General features: G+C 41.4%; 1 protein-coding gene and 1 long non-coding RNA gene across 2 annotated transcripts in view; one reads left to right on the top strand and one right to left on the bottom strand.

Moving 5' to 3' along the window:
- Nucleotides 1–617: 617 nt before the first annotated feature.
- Nucleotides 618–10551, bottom strand: RMP64 (ribonuclease MRP subunit p64). The gene is made up of 9 exons (XM_081859728.1): nt 10319–10551; nt 8234–8388; nt 7719–7795; nt 7116–7247; nt 6294–6371; nt 4647–4999; nt 3175–3242; nt 1989–2245; nt 618–1069 (listed from the first exon to the last, which is right to left on the bottom strand). The coding sequence occupies exons 1-9, from the start codon at nt 10416–10418 to the stop codon at nt 652–654; spliced, it is 1638 nt and encodes a 545-aa protein (XP_081715854.1). The 5' UTR covers nt 10419–10551; the 3' UTR covers nt 618–651.
- Nucleotides 10552–10789: 238 nt separating this feature from the next.
- Nucleotides 10790–18091, top strand: part of LOC309340789 — a 39339-nt gene continuing 32037 nt past the window's right edge. Inside the window, exons 1-2 of the long non-coding RNA XR_014156084.1 lie at nt 10790–10898; nt 13702–13745. This is a non-coding gene — a long non-coding RNA (uncharacterized lncRNA). The remainder of the gene's footprint in view (nt 10899–13701; nt 13746–18091) is intronic.

Raw genomic sequence — 18091 nt, 5'->3', positions numbered from 1 at the left:
ACAACTACCTGAGCAGAATCTGAGTTGACAGCAATTTCTAATTACCAAATAGTTTTGAGGATTGGTTTGCTTCTACCTGCTTTGAGTTTACACAGCATGTAGCTGATGTTTTGAGTTAGGCAGTACAGTATAGGTTCAGTTCTGTCTCAGCATATTCTAAGGAGTGCTAAGACTGAGAAATAGCTGAAGCAAGCAAATGTTGCAGTGCAATGTTGCTCAGGTTGCATGTGCTGTGCATTTCTTATTGTGCTGGTGTTCTGCTTCCCACCCATCAGCCAGCATTCTGGCTACAAAGTGGACATAGTCCTACTATTGTACTATTTTGGATGGGTTTGTAGGACCCTACAGTTTTTTCCCCAAAGGTGTTGATTTTCACTAGACATTCACCCTGGGGAATGAGAGTGCAGTCCATGTACAAAATGTATTAAAGCATCTAAATGCATGCTGCTGCTTATATACAAAAGCTGAGTTTTGCTGTTAGTCTGCCACTATTAACAGCAATTAAAGCGTCAACCTTATGTAATGATAATGCTTGCAAAAAACTTCAAATCAGGAAGCAGTGTTTTTGATGCATTCTGTTTAAGTAGGTAACACCCATCCTCTCAACACAAACTCAGTGAACAGTTTAAATTAGTTTAATGGAACAGAATGCTATAGGCCTATTACTTTAAAAATGTCATCGATATCATCTTCATTCTCTGTGGCTTCTTTCTGTTTATGGGGAGACTTTCTTCCAAGCCCCACAAGGTCAGAATGATGGCCATGTGATTGCTTTTCAACATTGTAGGTACTACCACCGTTGTCAGCATCCCAAACTGGAGACAAGGGGCTAGAGCACTGAGGAAGAGGAAGAGATCTACTGCCTTTCAAATGGATAGAAGTGCCTCTTTGTATGGGAACAATGCAAGATGGTGCATTCCTTGAAACACATCTTGATTTCCTTGAGCGTTTCATCTGTCTTTGTGGATGGGAATGTGCTTTAAGTCTTTGGCTGGGTCTCACTCTGCAGCTTGAAAGCATGAGATATTTACAGAGAGTAGCTTTAATGCAGCCAAGTTTCCGTTGCAAGCTGGAATGCAAAGATAAATTTTAACAACTTTAACAGTGAAATTCTTGCTGTGTCTACTCAAAAGTAATCACTCTAAAGTTTAATACCAAGTAAGCAGACAATTAAGAGGGATTTTCTTCCTTACAACACAAGTAGATTATTTTGCATAACCAGGGATCTTTTGCACAAGCTAGTCTGCTCATCTGGAACAGCTTTGTCCATTATCAAAATCTAAAATAAACTGCAGCCTGGACTGACACCATGGCCCCCAAAATATGTTTCTACCTGCCCCTTTAGTTTTATTTTAAATATCAGACTGAGGAGTAACTACCACATTATGAATGTTATTAAATAATAAATTTACTGTCCATAGGTTGGACAGGTAAGACACTTACAAGTGTATAATTCTTTAAAAAGTGTAGGTTTGTGCGCCTGTGGGCAGGGGCTATCCAATAGGTCCAATACAAAAGGAGAAAGGAATGGGAAGTAAAGAGGAAAGTAAGCATGATGTTCCTCCTGTGCGTCAAAGTTTCCCTCCACCTTCACGGCTAGTGGTGGAGACCAGGAGTATACCTTCCTTCACTGCCACATCCCAAGTTAAAATTATATTCTTATAAAAACCTTAGCTTATTTAATATACAGATCTATGAACAGAATAACAGTTCTAGGTAGGCACAGACTGAAAGTAGTTTAGGGGAAACCAACATAGCACACTTTGCATTATGCGTCTAACAGTGCCAAATCATAGGATGCTGTGGCAGTGATCTATCCTGCAGGGTTAAAATCTGCACCTTATATAATTTCCCACATTTACGGCAGCCTTCTCATGAACTGGGAAGGAAAGGAACAGTTGAAAGATCAGGGAAGCAAGACAGTAAGCACAGAATAGTCTTCTGCAATTGCTACCTCAGAGAAATCCAGCACTGCCATTTATACAAACCTGCAACCCTGTGTTTCCACATGCTGTAATCGCCTACTTTTCAAAAGTTTCATTCCCAAGAAAAAAGCCTCTGGCCCAAGCTTATTGCTTTTGCACCACAGAACTGTTGTTCTGAGTGTGTCAGACAGTTCTCTGAAGGTGCGTGCTTCTTGAAATTTGGAGACAAAAGATTTAAGATGCTGGGACCTCAGTGATTTAGAAGAAACCAATGTAGTTCTCTTTTTGGACCCAGGAAACCTCACTGTGACTTTTGTATTCTGAAATAAAATGGAAGGACATTAGTAAAGGAGAAAAATGTATCTTCAATGAGGAGACTCATATTTCTAAAATTACTACTGTATCCTTGACTAGAAGGAACCTGTCTAGAAAGAATACATAAGCAAATGAATGTTAAATATTCTTTTAAGTCAGAGGTTATGTTTGCCCTACATTCTGACCAGGATACCTGCCCCCCCCCCAATGTTTTGATACTTTGCAAGTTCACACGGCCTTTATAATTGTGTTTCTTGAACAGTGGCTCCTTGCAATACATAACAAATATTGTTTCTTGGCGCATCTGCTGTTCAAAGCTGTTGTTTTAAACTTCACTGAACATATTAGGTATGACGCTGGTACAGTGTTTTCTATTTTGATGAGCAACAATTCAGCTAGGCTCCAGGCAGAGATCTTTCAAATCTAAAATATCATTAATAGTGAGGCTGTGAGAAACCTTGGAACTTCTGGTCAACTGCAAGGATATGGTCAACTACTGAGCCATGAGCCTCCCAGAGAAATTATTCAGATTCTAGCTGCTGAAGTTCTAAAGCTTTCAGTGGAATTGGCTTTCATTAAGCTTGCATAGCATCACTATGTTAGTTCCTCCCATCTGCAAAAGAGGTGGACAAATGGAATTATACATATTCATGGCAAATTCCAAAACAATTACCTTGCATATACTTTTGCACTGTACAGTATATATTTACAGCACTGTACAATCCAGATCTGCAAGTTCACCATGTAAAAGCTATGTTTATAGACAAGTGTACCCAACCATCAAGGACCTATATTGAAAGGCGCACCTCTTGAAGCAAATTAATGCCATGGCAGAAAGTTACAAAGTAATATTTTCTGCCCAGAAGAGAAAAAAAGGAGCACACAGAAACATAGTATATTCAAGCCAGACAAACACAGTATGAAAAAAACAAACCTCCCGTGGTGCAGGGTTAGGGAACTTGCATAAGCTCTTGACATCAAATGCAAACTCCTTCCCAAGATCTGGAAGAAAGGGCACAGCTGCCATGTCATAACAGAAAAAAGAGCTAAGCAGTTATATGTAACCAAATTATTCTTCAACCAGTGGATCTTAATTTACATTCTAAGCATTTTACTGAGGTTAAGCCTAGGGAGTATCAGAGTGCTTCCACAATGCAGCTGTCAGCTATTTCCAGAGCATCTTGGGGCATGAGGCAATTTCAGCTCTCCCCATTCCATGCAAGCAGCACAACGGACTGGTTGCCAGTGTTAGTTTATTCAGCTCCGGCCCTCGAGCTGATATGGCTCATCTTGCCTTGAGCCCAGCAGAGTTTAATCCCAGTCCGCAAATGAAAGGATGAAGCAGGTATGGTGCTACATTGCTAATCTTTATTTCTAAGCTATACCGAGAACATACAAATGTACATCTTGCCTCTGTGAGAGCAGAGAGCAACTCCCAACAAAGAAACGACAGAACAAAGAAACAGGAAACCAGTGAACGTCACATCCAGTCTCCCTTTCCCGTGAGAATCCAACAGTAACTTGACTGTGGAATGAAAACATAGTCCCATGACTTGCAGCTGCTGCTCAGTGAGGGAAACATAAACCAGTTCATTTCCAGCCCAATTCAAGGTGCTCATGTTACTGTTTAAAGCACTAAATGACTTAGGAGCTGAATACCTGAAAAATCGCCTCCTTCCTTACAGACCCGCTTGGCTGCTAAGATCAGCAGAAGGTGCCCCTCTTGGTTGTTCGACCACCCTCAAGCTCAGGGGAGAGGGCAGCCCAGGAAAGGGAATTTGTGGAACTTTCTTCCCAGAGGTGTGTCTGGTGCCTTCATTATACAGCTTTTGGATGATGCTGAATATGCACTTCTTTACCCTGCTACCTTTGACACTTGAGATGCATATTTTTAAGGACTCCCTTTATTTCTGTAATTTTAAGTTGTTTTAAACTGTTTTTAATATTGTGTATTATTGGGTTTCAGTCTTAATTAAGATGAAGGGTGGGCAATAAGTTGTAACAACAAATTAAGAAGACACCTCCTACGCAACTCCATGCAAGTTTTAGAGCACAATAAGTTGCATATCGTGCTATAGCACAGACATGAGGATGGCCAATCCACAATGAGACCAACTTGGCTTCCCATCCTTCATCTCTCCCTCACTGGCCACCTTGTTGCCTAGCAGCACCTGGCCAAGATGCCCACATAATACTCATTCCATCCTTATAAGAAATCAAACTTTTAGTGTAGCAACACACACTTAGGACATTAAAAAAAGAAAAAGTTAAATATTTGTTTTTAATTATTTACTGATACTGTTTTCTCTCTTTTTTGTCAACCGTATGGAAGTTTTATTAAAAGCAAGCCTTGTATTAAATGTTGTGAAATAAATATAAATAAATAAGGAGACCATTGTCTCTTACCTTGGTTAGTTCTTTTTACCAGAATTGGCTTCCCAATATCAATGAAAGAAGAAACCTTCTTTCTGACTTTTGTAGGCACAGCTGTACTTGAAGCGTGAGACTGAGATACAGCCTTGCTTCCTGGGAAAAGTCTAGTCATCCATCCAGGTCCAGCCTTTTTCAATACAAATGTTTTGTTGGGCATTTTCTTTTCAATCTCTGAATTTGTGGTCCCCAGAAATTCGTATATTTCGGAAGGAAAGGCAAATCCTTTAATGTAAGGCCTTGGGTGAGTCTTTGAAACTTCCTGAAGCAATTCAAACAGCCTCATATATAGAGAAGCGAGGCTTTTTAACACACCTCTATAAATGATCCTATGGCAAAGAAGAAGAGATGAAAACACTTATATCTGTTACACAGCACCTGCTTTCCGCATTTGGAATTTATTTGTGTAAATTCCCTTCAAGGAAATGGACAGCAGCCTGAGAACTAAATGACCCCAGTTAGCTGCACCTCTGCCACCATGGAAAGACCATTAACCTGCCCTTGCTTCAATTTAAATACCACTTACATTGCCTGTTAGTTCTTTATCAAACTGTACTCCCTCGTCTACCATTTGTTTTACCTCCTTCCTTAGTTTCTCTTTTAATGTGTAAACCTAAGGGCAGTGCCTCTGCTTTGTTTCAGTGTATGTGTAGCACTTGCCACCAGCCCTGTAAGGCGGAATCTACCTTAACCTAACCAAGGCAGAGGTGGACAGACAGAGGAACCAGGGAAATGATTGTGGTCACAGCTACTTCACTGCTTGCTTTATCAATGGTTTACAAGTAAAATGCTGCTTCTCCAATTTCAACCCCCCACACAACCCTAGTATTATCGGATTATCTTTGCCCTGGAAAATGTTACTTGTTTAGAAGAAAGCTGGTCAGGTCAGTTAACGGGAACACACTGTCTTGCCAAATGCAAGGTGGTTCTTTTAAAAGAGATTCAGAAGCAATACAAAACACAAGTGAGTGAGGAGAAGATTTGGTTCCTAAACAGCAAGCAATATTTATATACCAGGCATGCACTTCTATCTGGCACTTGGAAGCCCTTAAGAAGTGGTGATGTGACTCCCCCAGGTAACCTTAGATTGCACGGCCCTGTGGCCGATCCATCTGTGCACGAGCTTCTAAATCACTTTGCCCAAACCATCTGATTTTATAGCCAGCTCCTCCCAATGCCTCACTTTCCAATAACAATTTCCAACATTAAAGAAGGTTCCCAGCACTAACCTCCCTGACTGATTAAGGCAGCTGTGTGGGGGGCTTAACTTCCTCCCAACTGATTAGGACACCAGAGAAGGTTCTCACACCTTCAAAAACTTAACAGCTGCCAGGGAGGGGAAAGGAACAGAGGCAGGAAGGGTAACCATGTTAGAATCACTAACTCCTTGATAAACAATTGGGTCTTCCAGTTGGATTTCCCAGACACACACGTTAGCAATCACTACTGAACTGTTGTTAGTGCTACAGAAATTGCACATCTGTTCTAGGTCCTTCCATATGCAATAGGGAAGTAATGGGAAGGATGTTCACTGCTTGTGTTAGCAGGGACCATGCTCTGCTAAAGACATTGAAGTGAACAAGCAGAAGGGAAAGAATTAAAATGTTTTACAGGTATACATACCATAATCGGCTCAGCAACCCCAAAACCACAGTATTCAACAGTATGTACTCTTGCAAACACAGGTGCTTAAGGGACAAACTGATGAGCAAATTAATTAAGGTTGGATAACAACTAAGGTTGGACTGCTAACGAAAGAGGCTAGAAACCCAAATTACACACACACTTTCAATTATGCACACATATTCCTGCATGTTTCTTTCAATCAAATATACTTAGGACTGAACTTATTGAACACTTTGTGCATGAACACACAGTGGAACTCAGTGAGTAGTGAGCCTTAAGATTATTTTTTTTAACTGAGGATTGTATGCTGCTTTGGAGGCATATACTCAATTAAAAAATCAATAAAATCAATCATAGAACTGTAGAATTGTAAGGGAGCATGAGGGCTATCTAGTCCAGGCATAGGCAAACTCGGCCCTCCAGATGTTTTGGGACTACAACTCCCATCAGCCCTAGCTAACAGGACCAGGGGTCAGGGATGATGGGAATTGTAGTCTCAAAACATCTGGAGGGCCAAGTTTGCCTATGCCTGATCTAGTCCAACCCTCTGCAATGCAGAAATCTTTTGCCCACCGTGGGTCTCAAACCCACAACCCTGAGATTTAGAGTCTCATTCTCTACCAACATGCTGAAGATGAATCACAAACGACTGCTTCACCACAAAATACATAACAAAATGACTTATTAATAGAAGCAAATGAAATGTCATCAAATCTGTTTTCCCTAACAAATATGTGGTATATCCTGTGACATTCTGCACCACTAAATGAGAATTACAAGAACCTTCAAATTAGATTCCAAACTGTTTCAGAAGGATACAGAAAAGCTGTGCAACAACATTCAAGCAGACGCAGCAACAGCTTGCAGCCACCCAAAATCTTTACTAATATCACTTCTATCACAGGTTGACTGGGAACCAAGGCCTCTTCCGGATTTTCTGGTTTCTGTTTTCTATTGAAAATAAAGAGACAAGAAGAAGATGGTGGTGTGGTTAAGTGTTGGCAATATTTAATGCTAGTTATGTCCTAGGCCTCACAGCAGGACTTACTTTGGAACTAGGACTTACTTCTTTTGGTTAGGACTGTGCTGTTGGTTACATAGGAAAAAAATAAAAAGGACAAGGCAAGGCATGGTACCTTCTGATGGGCTGACTTCAATTAATATAAGTTTTTGAATTACACAGATCTGTTCATTCTATATTGAAAAGTTCAGACTAGTTTCAAAGCTTCTACTGTTTTCCACTAGCATAGATTGATCCAACAAGACACTCTGTTGCCCAATAAGTGTTTGAATTTCAGCTGGTTTGAATCCCAGTTTCCAGCAGGTTTAAAATATGCTGATGTACTTTCCTGAATAGCCAAGTAAATCTAAACTACAGAATCTAAACTAGAGAAGTGAGATGTTCTGGCTTATGGCACTTACGTGGGGCCCAAAAGAATAAGGTATTGAATTGGCTTCTCCAGATTCATTCTGTTTAAACGCTTCAAGCACTGTTCTACCTGAAAGGGAAAGAGGGAAAGAAGAAATTTTGACATGATTCATGGTAGTAAGCATGTAGAATTATGCGAAGAACAATCTGTCATAGCATGTGTATTCTCCTTGAATTAAACTATGGAAAAGGCGTTTTAGGAGGTACAGTAAAGAAACTGGGAACATGGAACTGCCTGTACAGTCTCCTTGCGAATAATGGCACATTGATAAAACTTTATTGGTCCAGGAGGCATTTACAGCCCCATTTTCAATGAGTGCAGCAGCTGTTACCCCTTTTTATAGTAATTATTTGGGGACACACACACACACAAACAAAAAAATACAAAACAGCCATCAGACCACCACATACAAAATGAAAGCAGTGGATTTCTATAGATGGCTGCATTTCAAAGAATTCCTTAAGCATTCCAAGTCTAAATATATTTCCGGACGACTCTCAACCTTACCTGCTTGAGGGACCGAAATGACCTATGACGACTCATCTGATAGTGAAAATTATACATGATTGAATGCAGCAGGCTCTGTTCTGCAACCATGGCTTTATTTTTCAGAAGGATGTCCACAGCATGACACCCCTTCAGAACAGCAGAAAGGCTTCTCACTGGAATAGGCAAACAAACATGTATACATGAAACTGTGTACTTCAAAGTCCTAAACCGTTCAGAACTCCCAAGAGCTTGCTAACTTAACTCTAGCAAGTGTATATGTATATGGAAGTCAGTAATATTTTCCCCTTTGCTGATTTGAGCATGGAAATTAACACACCAGTTTCAAGCACTATTTTGACTCGAATCAATTTACAGAACTTAAAGTCCAGTTAGCAACTCTGTTGTACATCACTGCAAGATGCTACAAATAATAATTTAATGGTATAAATAATAAAATTATTAGTATTATTCTGCACAGACCACCATAATCCTTCATCCCAGTCTCTGAAAGTGACAGCAACACTCAAGGCCCACAAAACCAATGGGCCTCCTATCATGAGCCTTGTGGAGACAGCGTAGCAGGAAGGAGTTGTTTCAACTGCTTGCACTCCAATTGCGAAACCTCACTAAAAAACTAGTGTCCAGAGGTTCTTTCTTGGGATAATGAAGGCAACCATGCAGTTTCTGGAGTTTATTCAAAAAGTAGTTCCGCAGTTGTAGAAGTTATTATTGCACTGACATCTAAGCAGCTCAGTGTGGAATACACACTTCTACCCTCACAACAACCCTGTTAAGTAGGTTAACCTAAGAGAGAGTGACAGGCCCAAGGTCACCCAGTGAGCTTTATACCTGAGTGGCCATTTGTACCCTGGTATCCCAGGTCCTACAGCACTCTAACCACTACACCACACCACCATTTTCCAGATTACTTGTGCTATCAACTCACTTTGACCATTTAAGTTTCTGTATCAGTTTCTGTATCATGTTTCCTCAAATTACAGTAGAACAAAAGACAGAACTCTCCTCCCCACATATCCATGCATAACTTGTATAAAAACATACCCACTTTTAACAACATACCAGACTAAAAGGAGAGAGAGGCAACATTTAGCTTAATCCTACACATGTTTACTCAAAAAGAAGGTCCTAGTGAGTATAGCAGAATTTTCTACTGAGGAAGTGGAATAGGACTGTAAATTTACTTTCCAATCCTGATCTATTAGGATCAACTTAGGTTGATAGCTCAGTCCATAAAGCATGAGACTCTTAGGGTCTCGAGTTCGAGCACCATGCTGGTCAAAAGATTCCTGCATTGCATGGGGTTGGACTAGATGGCCCTTGTGGTCCCTTCCAACTCTACAATTCAATTATTAATTTATACGAGCCTATTCAACTCAACAGGAAAGCACTGACTACAGTTAAGCACAGGACCGTGTCACAAAACTGTGGCGACTTTGTTCTTTTAAAACCCGGAGAGACAAGTGATATCCTGTATGCTATAGGACTTTCAAAAGGGGAAAGTGAAATTTGGAAAAGAAGTAAAAAAGATCTCATGGATACAATACTGGGGGGAATTGGAACTGGGGTTGGTGTGGCAAACTCTTGGGATATAGAGAAGAATGCCAACAAATGGTCAATATTAGGAGGATTGGAATGATTTTGAATCTTAACTATGTTGCATGTGCTGTCAGCAACTTTGGCAGAACATGTCTTTGAACATTTGAATGAAACATTGTGGGCTATAACAGATTCGCAAAACCGAACTTTGGGGAAAGTATCAAATGCTGTGTCATGTTTAACAACTGCACCTTAATCTTTACTCCATGTGTGCAGTTGGAGCATGCAAAGACCCTGTCACTACCAAAAACAAAACAAAACCCAAGGATGTGAACTAATTTGATCTTCCTCCCACTGGAATGATTAAAACAAAAGACCCCCCAAGAAGCAAAATTCAGCCAAAACTATGCTTTTTAAAAAGAGGTGAGCGAGGCACGTGTTTAACATCCACTTATTGAAACCAAAAAGGGGCACACTTGCCTGCGAGCTAAGCTCTACTGAGAACCACATTCTCTGAGCATAAGTAGGTTCCCCCCCCCCCTTCACCTGACGAGTGCTGCGCCCCCACGGCGACCGTCGCGCTGCACGCGGGCCACGGCACCTCCAAGCGATTCCACACCGCCTCGCTCGCTCCGGGCGCCGCCATCTTGTCCGAGAGGTGGGGCTGGACTAAACCAAATCCCAGGCAGGCGGGGAGGCAAAGCTATTTGCAAGGACGCAGCTGAGCGGAGGAGGCGCGCCAGGAAAAGCGCGACAACCGTGAGGTTTTGCCCGGCGGGTGTTTTGCGAAGGCAGGAGCCGTTTGGTGACCAGGAAGAGGACGAAGGGCGCTTGTGAGGCTGCAGGCGTCGACACGCGTCGACTGATTCACACGTTCCAAATTTGAGAAGAGCTTTAGTGCGATCAGACCGAAGAGCCCCCTCATCCAGCATCCGTGGCCAGCCTATGAGAGACCCGAAAGCAGGCCATCAGGTTTTAGGCATTTGGTTAAAGAGCAGGATGCTGAACCAGATGCGCCTTTAATCTGATCGAGCAAAGCTTTTCTTTTGTTCTTAAAAGTGCCTTAAGCAGCACCGCCTTGGCCAGAGGCTGTATAAACCCCAAGAATTCTGGGAATTGTAGTTTGGTAAGGATTCTGGGAAATGTAGCTCCGTGAGGAAATAACGACAGTTCCCATGATTCATTGCGGGGGAGAGCAATGTGCTTTAAATGTAGGGCATGTCTCTCTCCGTTGTCCTTAGGCTTGAGTAAAAGATGCAGGCAGTTTTAAATATTTGGTTGGTTTTTTTACATCCAGGTCCCGCCTTTTCTCCACTTCTGGCTAGGCTCATGAGTGTCGCATTGCCAAGGCAGATGAGAGACCCCAGAAGGTTGTTTTCCACATGCTTTTTGTTATATCTCTGATCTCCCATCACATTTGTCAAGCAAAACAATGGTGACCCAGCTGTAAAACAGAGAAGTAAAGTTTTCATAACTCATGGCAGTATAAAAGCACAGATCCCTCTATTAGCAAACAATTCACCATATTTGTAATCTAAGAACAGGTTGCATCAAAGTAACTAAAGGCTGAGTTAGGTTGAGGCAATTTGTTTCTCCCAAAAATATATTTGCCGTACACTGAGCAGATACATCAGCTTCTGTTGTCCAAATCAAATTTGTACAAACTGATCCTGGAAAAATTTGCAGGCCACAATAGTTTAAAATATATATGCAGTACCAACTAATACTGGTTAGTGCAGGCAAGTTGTGCGTGTGTGTCCACACATTGACTTCAATTACCGATATACCATCACATCAAGATGAAAACTGATTACTTTTCATTTGTTTATAGGCTGGGAGCTCATAAAATCATTGACACACTATAAATTTCTTGGTGTCCTATAGGAAAAGCAAAGATCTTGGCCTGCTTCACTAAGATCTAATTTTAATATGATTTAGCCAATGTATTTCTATCAATATTGACAATAATACAGATAGATTCCTGTCCAGATCAATATATTAAGGAATTGGTGCAATAACCAATAAATGACTTTGGCTTTAAATTAAAGTTTGGGTAAATATATGAGATCAGCCAGTTACTTTATCTTTAAGGGAAGCTCCATTTTCTCCAAAAGAGCCACACCTGAAGGTGTTGTATTGTGAGGGCATAAAAGAGCTCTGAGGATAGCATTTCTTCTTTAGCTATAAAGCATAAATTGCTGGGTTGGTTTTTTTAATGGTAGTTGAGAGAAAACCACTAAATACAATGGTATATACAAAAGATTTCACTAAGGTCTTGTTAGCTGAAGTTAGGAGATACTATGAGCAGCCTTTAAGTGAGGAACAAGCATGAGCTATCTTTCCAGTGTTGTTATAAAATGAAACAGATGGATTGGATTCTGCATTAAGAATGGTAATCTTAGATGTTGATAATGTCTACATCCATTCTGATGGTACTGTTTCCTTCACTTTACAGTGTAACTTTGGTAAGAATTGAGATGAAAATTGTTTCAGTTACACCGTCATGTTTACAAATGAGTTTGTATTTTCATAATGCCCATGAGACTATCATTGTACAGCATAGCTTTAACATATTTATCTGGAAGTAAATCCTATCAACCTTAATTGGATTTCTGAATATTTAGTTGAGGAGTGTTATTCTTAAAAGGAAAACAAAAGAAAGTTTAAGGGGAAAGGTGGAATGTAAAACTGAATAATTGGAAATTGTTGCAAATTTACTCTGATTCTGTGGCTAAGGACTATAGGTAACTTTTTGTAATGAGTTAACATTGTGATAATATGGCCTATTTTAGCTTGGTTTATTCTTTTACCTTTGCAAAACTAAAATGAGAAATGCAAACTTGCAGAAACAAAAATCCATTTGAATCCCTGCTAAAACAAAAGTTAGAGCAAAGTTAATTGCAAATTGGTTTGCAATTAGATCTGAATGGCCTATTCAATAGGCTATGTATTTTATGTTTTATACTGTAAACCACCCTGTGATCTTCAGAGGAAGGGCAGTATATAAATTTAATAACTAATAATGGTGATAGCTCCTCCAAGTACAATACCGTAAGCTTCATTTGTATATGAACATATATCTAAGCCAGTAATTTATAATGCAACTATGGGCCAATTCATGCAAGGCTCTTTAACTCTTGTTTAATCTGTGGATATACGCAGGCTAGCTATTGGTTGAATAGAAGTCCTGAGTAAGGACAGCAGGAGGGGAGAGGGTAAAAAGAACGAAGGTGGAGATCTTCACTTTGGTTTCTTCATCTTGCCGTGATATCTCTTCCAATGGCAGATCAATTAGTTTTTGGAAGTTAATCAGTATCAAACAATTGCATCAGCAGGGAATTGGACTAGATTGTTTTTGAAGTCCCTTATAATTATATGGCTGTACAGCAGGCGTGCCTAACCATTGGCCCTGTAGTCTGACGCAGTCAGACCCCAATTTCGGTGATAACAAAAAAGTAGGGAAAAATTAGACACAGCACTGAGATGGGCAGAGAGGTTTAAATATCTCTGCCCAGCCCAGCACCCTAATGATATACAAATCTCCCCTTCCCCAATTATCAGATTCCTTATCTGATGAGCTGGGAGGGAAATTCTTCTTCTACATTTTGTGTGCCTGCATAAGAGCACTCTCTTGTTTTGTGTGTGAGAGTGTGCTTGTCCACCCTCTCCTGCAACCCCCCAAAGCAGCCCCTGTTCTAAGCTTATACAACTCCAGTCCTATATTGTATACCTTGATGGGCCTACTGGACTTGCACTATTTTGATGAGCCTACTGGACTTGCACTATCTTGGGTGTCAAAGATGGAATCTTATTCAGATTTCTTTTGTATTTTTTCAAGAAACTTGGGGCTCTATCCATTAATCATACCTTGAACATGCATTAATGTTTAAAAGCATAGGAGCTAAAACTTTATTTGCTCTTTCTTCCAGATAGTCACACAAAATAACAACCCAGTGATAGATTGGAAGATAAGGTAAGACTGGCGCTGAATGCAGTGCTCTCTGTATAAACCTCTGTTCTGACGTAGTATGTCTACCCATGCATTAGGTACTTTACAATGTCACTCATTACTGAAGAGATATACTATAAGTTTGACAGCACTGTTTGTGGAGGAAATGCTACATTAAGATAAATAACTTGAAACAGTCACAAGTAAAGTCCCATACAGATGTCTTGGAAGGGAACATCAAAGTTGGGTAGTTGCCTGGATTTGATAAAATTCACTTTGGCCTGCATTCTCTATCTTAAACCAACTCAACCCACAAGCAGTTATTTGGAAGAGATTAATTTAAATGCTGAACTTGGTTTGTTTTTTCCACTTTTGGGTTGATAATACATAAAACCATTAATTGCTCCCTACAGTAATTTGAAATCACTTTACTACTAGCAAACGCCAACTGAATGCATTTTTGAGAGGACTTTAAAAAATCACAGATTCATGTGGAAATGTGGAGAACTGAATTTAAGACTGGAACAAAGGGAAAGAAACTGAAAGAAACCAAAATTGATAGATCTACAGTCACATGTCAGCTTGCAAAATATTGAAGCATATACTCAATTCTGACCAAACTAAGCCTCCTGGTGTATATTAACTTCCAGAGTAAATATATTACTTCTGGTAAATGAGCCACCATAGCTGCTAGAGGGACAGGAAAATGCATGTCCCAGGCTTTTTTAGACTACCGTATTTTTCGCCCTATAGGACGCACTTTTTCCCCTCCAAAAATGAAGGGGAAATGTGTGTGTGTCCTATGGTGCGAATACATGCTTTCGCTGAAGCCTGGAGAGCGAGAGGGATCGGTGCGCACCGACCCCTCTCGCTCTCCAGGCTTCAGGTAGCTCTGCGCAACCCTCGGGAGCCCGGCGCGAAGCCATGCCGGGCTCCAGGCACCGGGCTCTAGAGGGCTGCGCAGAGCTGCCTGCGCTCCCAGGCTCCGCGCAGCTCTGCGCAACCCTCGAGAGCCTGGCGCACAGCCATGCCAGGCTCCGGAGGGTTGCACAGAGTTGCCTGCGCTCCCGGGCTTCCCACAGCTCTGCGCAACGCTTGGGAGCCCAGCGCGAAGCCACCCCAGGCTCCCAAAGGTTGCGCAGAGCTGCCTGCATTCCGAAGCAGCGCGCCCGGGCTTCGCGCAGCTCTCCGCAAGCCTGGGGAGACCGGCGCGGCTCCCTAGGTTTGCGGATAGCAGGCTGTTCTGGGTCCTGGGGTCGGCGGAAGCTCGGGCTTCCCCCGTGCCAGCCCCGTGCCTGGGGGGGGGAATATTTTTTTCTTTATTCCCCCCCCAAAAAAAACTAGGTGCATCCTATAGGGCGGTGCGTCCTATGGGGCGAAAAATACGGTATCTAACCATGTACTATCTGAAACCGAAAGGACATGTTGGCTCCAGATATGAAATATATTCACATTATTTTTAGCTCTCTTAAAGTGATAAAGGATATGATATTGATGCTTTCTCAATGAAAGGGAAGGTTACTCCTGAACCAGAGGAACCATATTATTAAGAGCTCTGCTGAACCAAACTGCTGGCCAGCATTCTGTTCCCTGCAGTGACCTAGCCAGGTACCTCCTGAGAAACCCACAACCAAGATTTGGGTCATAGCTATCTTCCTAGCCTTGCTTTACAGCAATTCATAGGCAAACTTCTGAACGTAGCTCCGTATCACCCTCATACCTGCCATTACCAGATCTCCTCTGGATTTGACCGATTATTTCTTAAACACCTCATGTACTTAATTCTCTGGATTCCACATTGGGGGGGGGGGGATCCATTAGTTAGTTGAGTAGAATATCTTGTCGCAGCCCAATGTTGCATATGTGGGGGGACAGAAATCTGTTGCTTTGTGGTAGAGCACATGCTCCCCAGTTCAGTTTCTAGCATTTCCAGATAGGACTGGGAGAGAAGCCTGCTGGGAGAGCTGCTACCAGTCAGTGTGAATAATAGTTTAATGAATGAATGGTCTGACTTTGTGTAGGCGGTTACCGATGTTCTTATCCAGGGTTGGGCTGACCAGCTGCTAGAATAAAGGGATTCTTACCCAACAGTCTAAGTAAGCCTTGCTAACACTATTGCTTAGGTGGGGAGGAGTCCAGCACAATCCATTTCTCTGATAGGAAAGGAGCCACTTCCTCAAGATTTCATAGCTTGTTTTCTAAACTGCCTTTGCCTTCTGATACTTCCGATACCGTGGCTGAGGCTGTGCCCTTTCATGCAAAGCTGCATTTATGAGCTTGCTATCTGGTAGCTGTACAGACACAATGAATTGTCCACAAGATGGCAGCAAACACTGTACTATTATGTCAGCCATTTAAGTCCTTGTGTTCTACTATACTAGACCCTCCAAGTATCCCTATTTTCCAGGGATGTCCTGGATTTACAAAAGCTGTCCCGGTTTCTGATTTGATCCTGGAATGTCCCCCTTTTCCTTATGATATCCCTATTTTCATTGGAGAAATGTTGGAGGATATGGAGTTTTCTGATTGCCGAGTCATCTGTAGGCAATCCTGTATAGGGAAGTTTTTAAATGCTTAAAGTTTTGTTATGTTTTTATATATGTTAGAAGCTGCTCAGAGTGGCTGGAGCAACCCAGTAAGATGTGTGGGGTATAAACAGTAAAATTAACATTATGGAATTGGACGTCCCTATTTCCATCAGAGAAATGTTGGCGGGTATGCTACACCAGTCTAACAGGTTTTGCTCTTCCAGTGCCCTTTCCTGGGCAGCCACAGTGGAGAAGTGTATGGAACTCCTATAGCAACTAAAATAGGGACACAGTAACATGGACTGAATGAAAGGCTCTAACCAAATTATTTTACTTCATGATGTTTTTGCTCATAGAATATATGTGTGACCCCGTAAATATAGTATGTATTTTCCTTTTGTGTGGTGTTGATAGAGGTGCATCACCCACAGCTTAGCCTTATACAGCTTATTAATTGCGAAGGCTCCATCCTCCCAGAAAGTATGACATAATTTAAGGCCACAGCATGTTCCTTTTCCACCATTCAACCAATGCCTGATGGTAGAAAGAATGGCCAGCGTCCAACTAAATACTTATTCTAGCTCAAGGAGTGTTAGCTGTACAGTGAAACTTCTCTGTCCTCTCTTTTCTCCTCCTCCATCTGTTCCAGGGGTTCCCCCAATCTTCCAGAACAGAATTATGGAGTGCATAAGGAGCATGTGGGGAGTTAAAACTTCCTTGTGGTGGAGAAACTGTTTAGTTGACTACTGTCCAGTGACTTTAAGGCCATTCTTCCTATTCCAACAGTGGAAGGACTTCTAGGCCTGGAGCTGGTACCATTAGACCTCAGCCTCTGTCAGTTAAGAACGGATAAGGCTCAATAGGGCAGCATGGAGGGTGTTAATAAGCAAATGGAATAAGCAATGTCTTAGACTGTCGTTACCCTTTCTTACTGATAAATTTGACAATTTTGTTCTTGTCAGCTTGAAGCTCATCCTTTCCCTACCTTTCTTTTTTTTGGGGGGGGGGGTATACGAAATGCATTTTCCCAGTGACAAAAACCACGTAGTTCTAATGTTTGGGGAAATATTATTACCACAACAGAAACCCAAAGGAAGTAAGATGTTGGGATCAGTCATAGGCACCATCTATGTGGGACCATGGGGGCCCAGGCACCCACAAATTTTCAATGAAGGAGCCAGGCGTGTTAGCATCACGCATGCATGCCAAGGTGATGTTGGCTGATCATCTATAAAGACTTAAATGGGGTAGTTGTCCCCTATATGTGCTCATAGGATAACTTCACAAAAGTGATGGGAGGACTGCAGTATGAAATAATATCCTCCAAATTAGCTTTGTTAAACTGGGGGCTGTTGTGTTATGAATTAAAGCATGCAGAAGAAAGCATGAAATGGAGCATGTCAATCTTGTATGAAGTTGGGTTGTCAAGTAAATATGCAACACTCAAATATCCTTGTTAGTCACTTAGGTTTTGAGTGGGTGGGGACAATTTCCTGGTTTGGAGGCTTTTATTAACATGGCAATATGATTATAATTTTTTATTGATTTTTATTGATTTTGTTTACAAACATGAAACATCAAAAAGCACACCAGTATCTAATGAAAATCAACATCACTGTAAGCAAAACCATCAAGGAACTGCTACTACTAGCCAGGGAGAACCTGGACAAACAGGTGGTGTGTCTTCAATTGTAATCGGAAACACCACCATAGTTGGTGCCTGCCTGATCGCAATAGATATTCACATTTCTTCATTGTTAGGCTCTGTATATTCTGTAACTGTAAGAAAATTGTTGTTGATCAGACTGTTGAGGATAGGCAATGTGTACTAACATGTCTAAC

This window comes from Podarcis erhardii (assembly GCF_964252035.2).
Source record: "Podarcis erhardii genome assembly, chromosome: 4".
NCBI classification, from domain to species: Eukaryota; Metazoa; Chordata; class Lepidosauria; order Squamata; family Lacertidae; genus Podarcis; species Podarcis erhardii.
Note: the sequence above shows the minus strand (reverse complement) of the source record. Positions and strands in the feature narration are given on the sequence as shown.

Excerpts from the sequence above, each read along its gene's own strand:
- RMP64 (XM_081859728.1), bottom strand. The coding sequence starts at position 10,418 with ATGGCGGCGCCCGGAGCGAGCGAGGCGGTGTGGAATCGCTTGGAGGTG. Across the intron at positions 8,389-10,318 it reads GGGGGCGCAGCACTCGTCAG|TGAGAAGCCTTTCTGCTGTT; the intron begins GTGAAGGGGGGG and ends TGCCTATTCCAG. Across the intron at positions 1,070-1,988 it reads GTGGAAACACAGGGTTGCAG|CTTGCAACGGAAACTTGGCT; the intron begins GTTTGTATAAAT and ends TTTGCATTCCAG.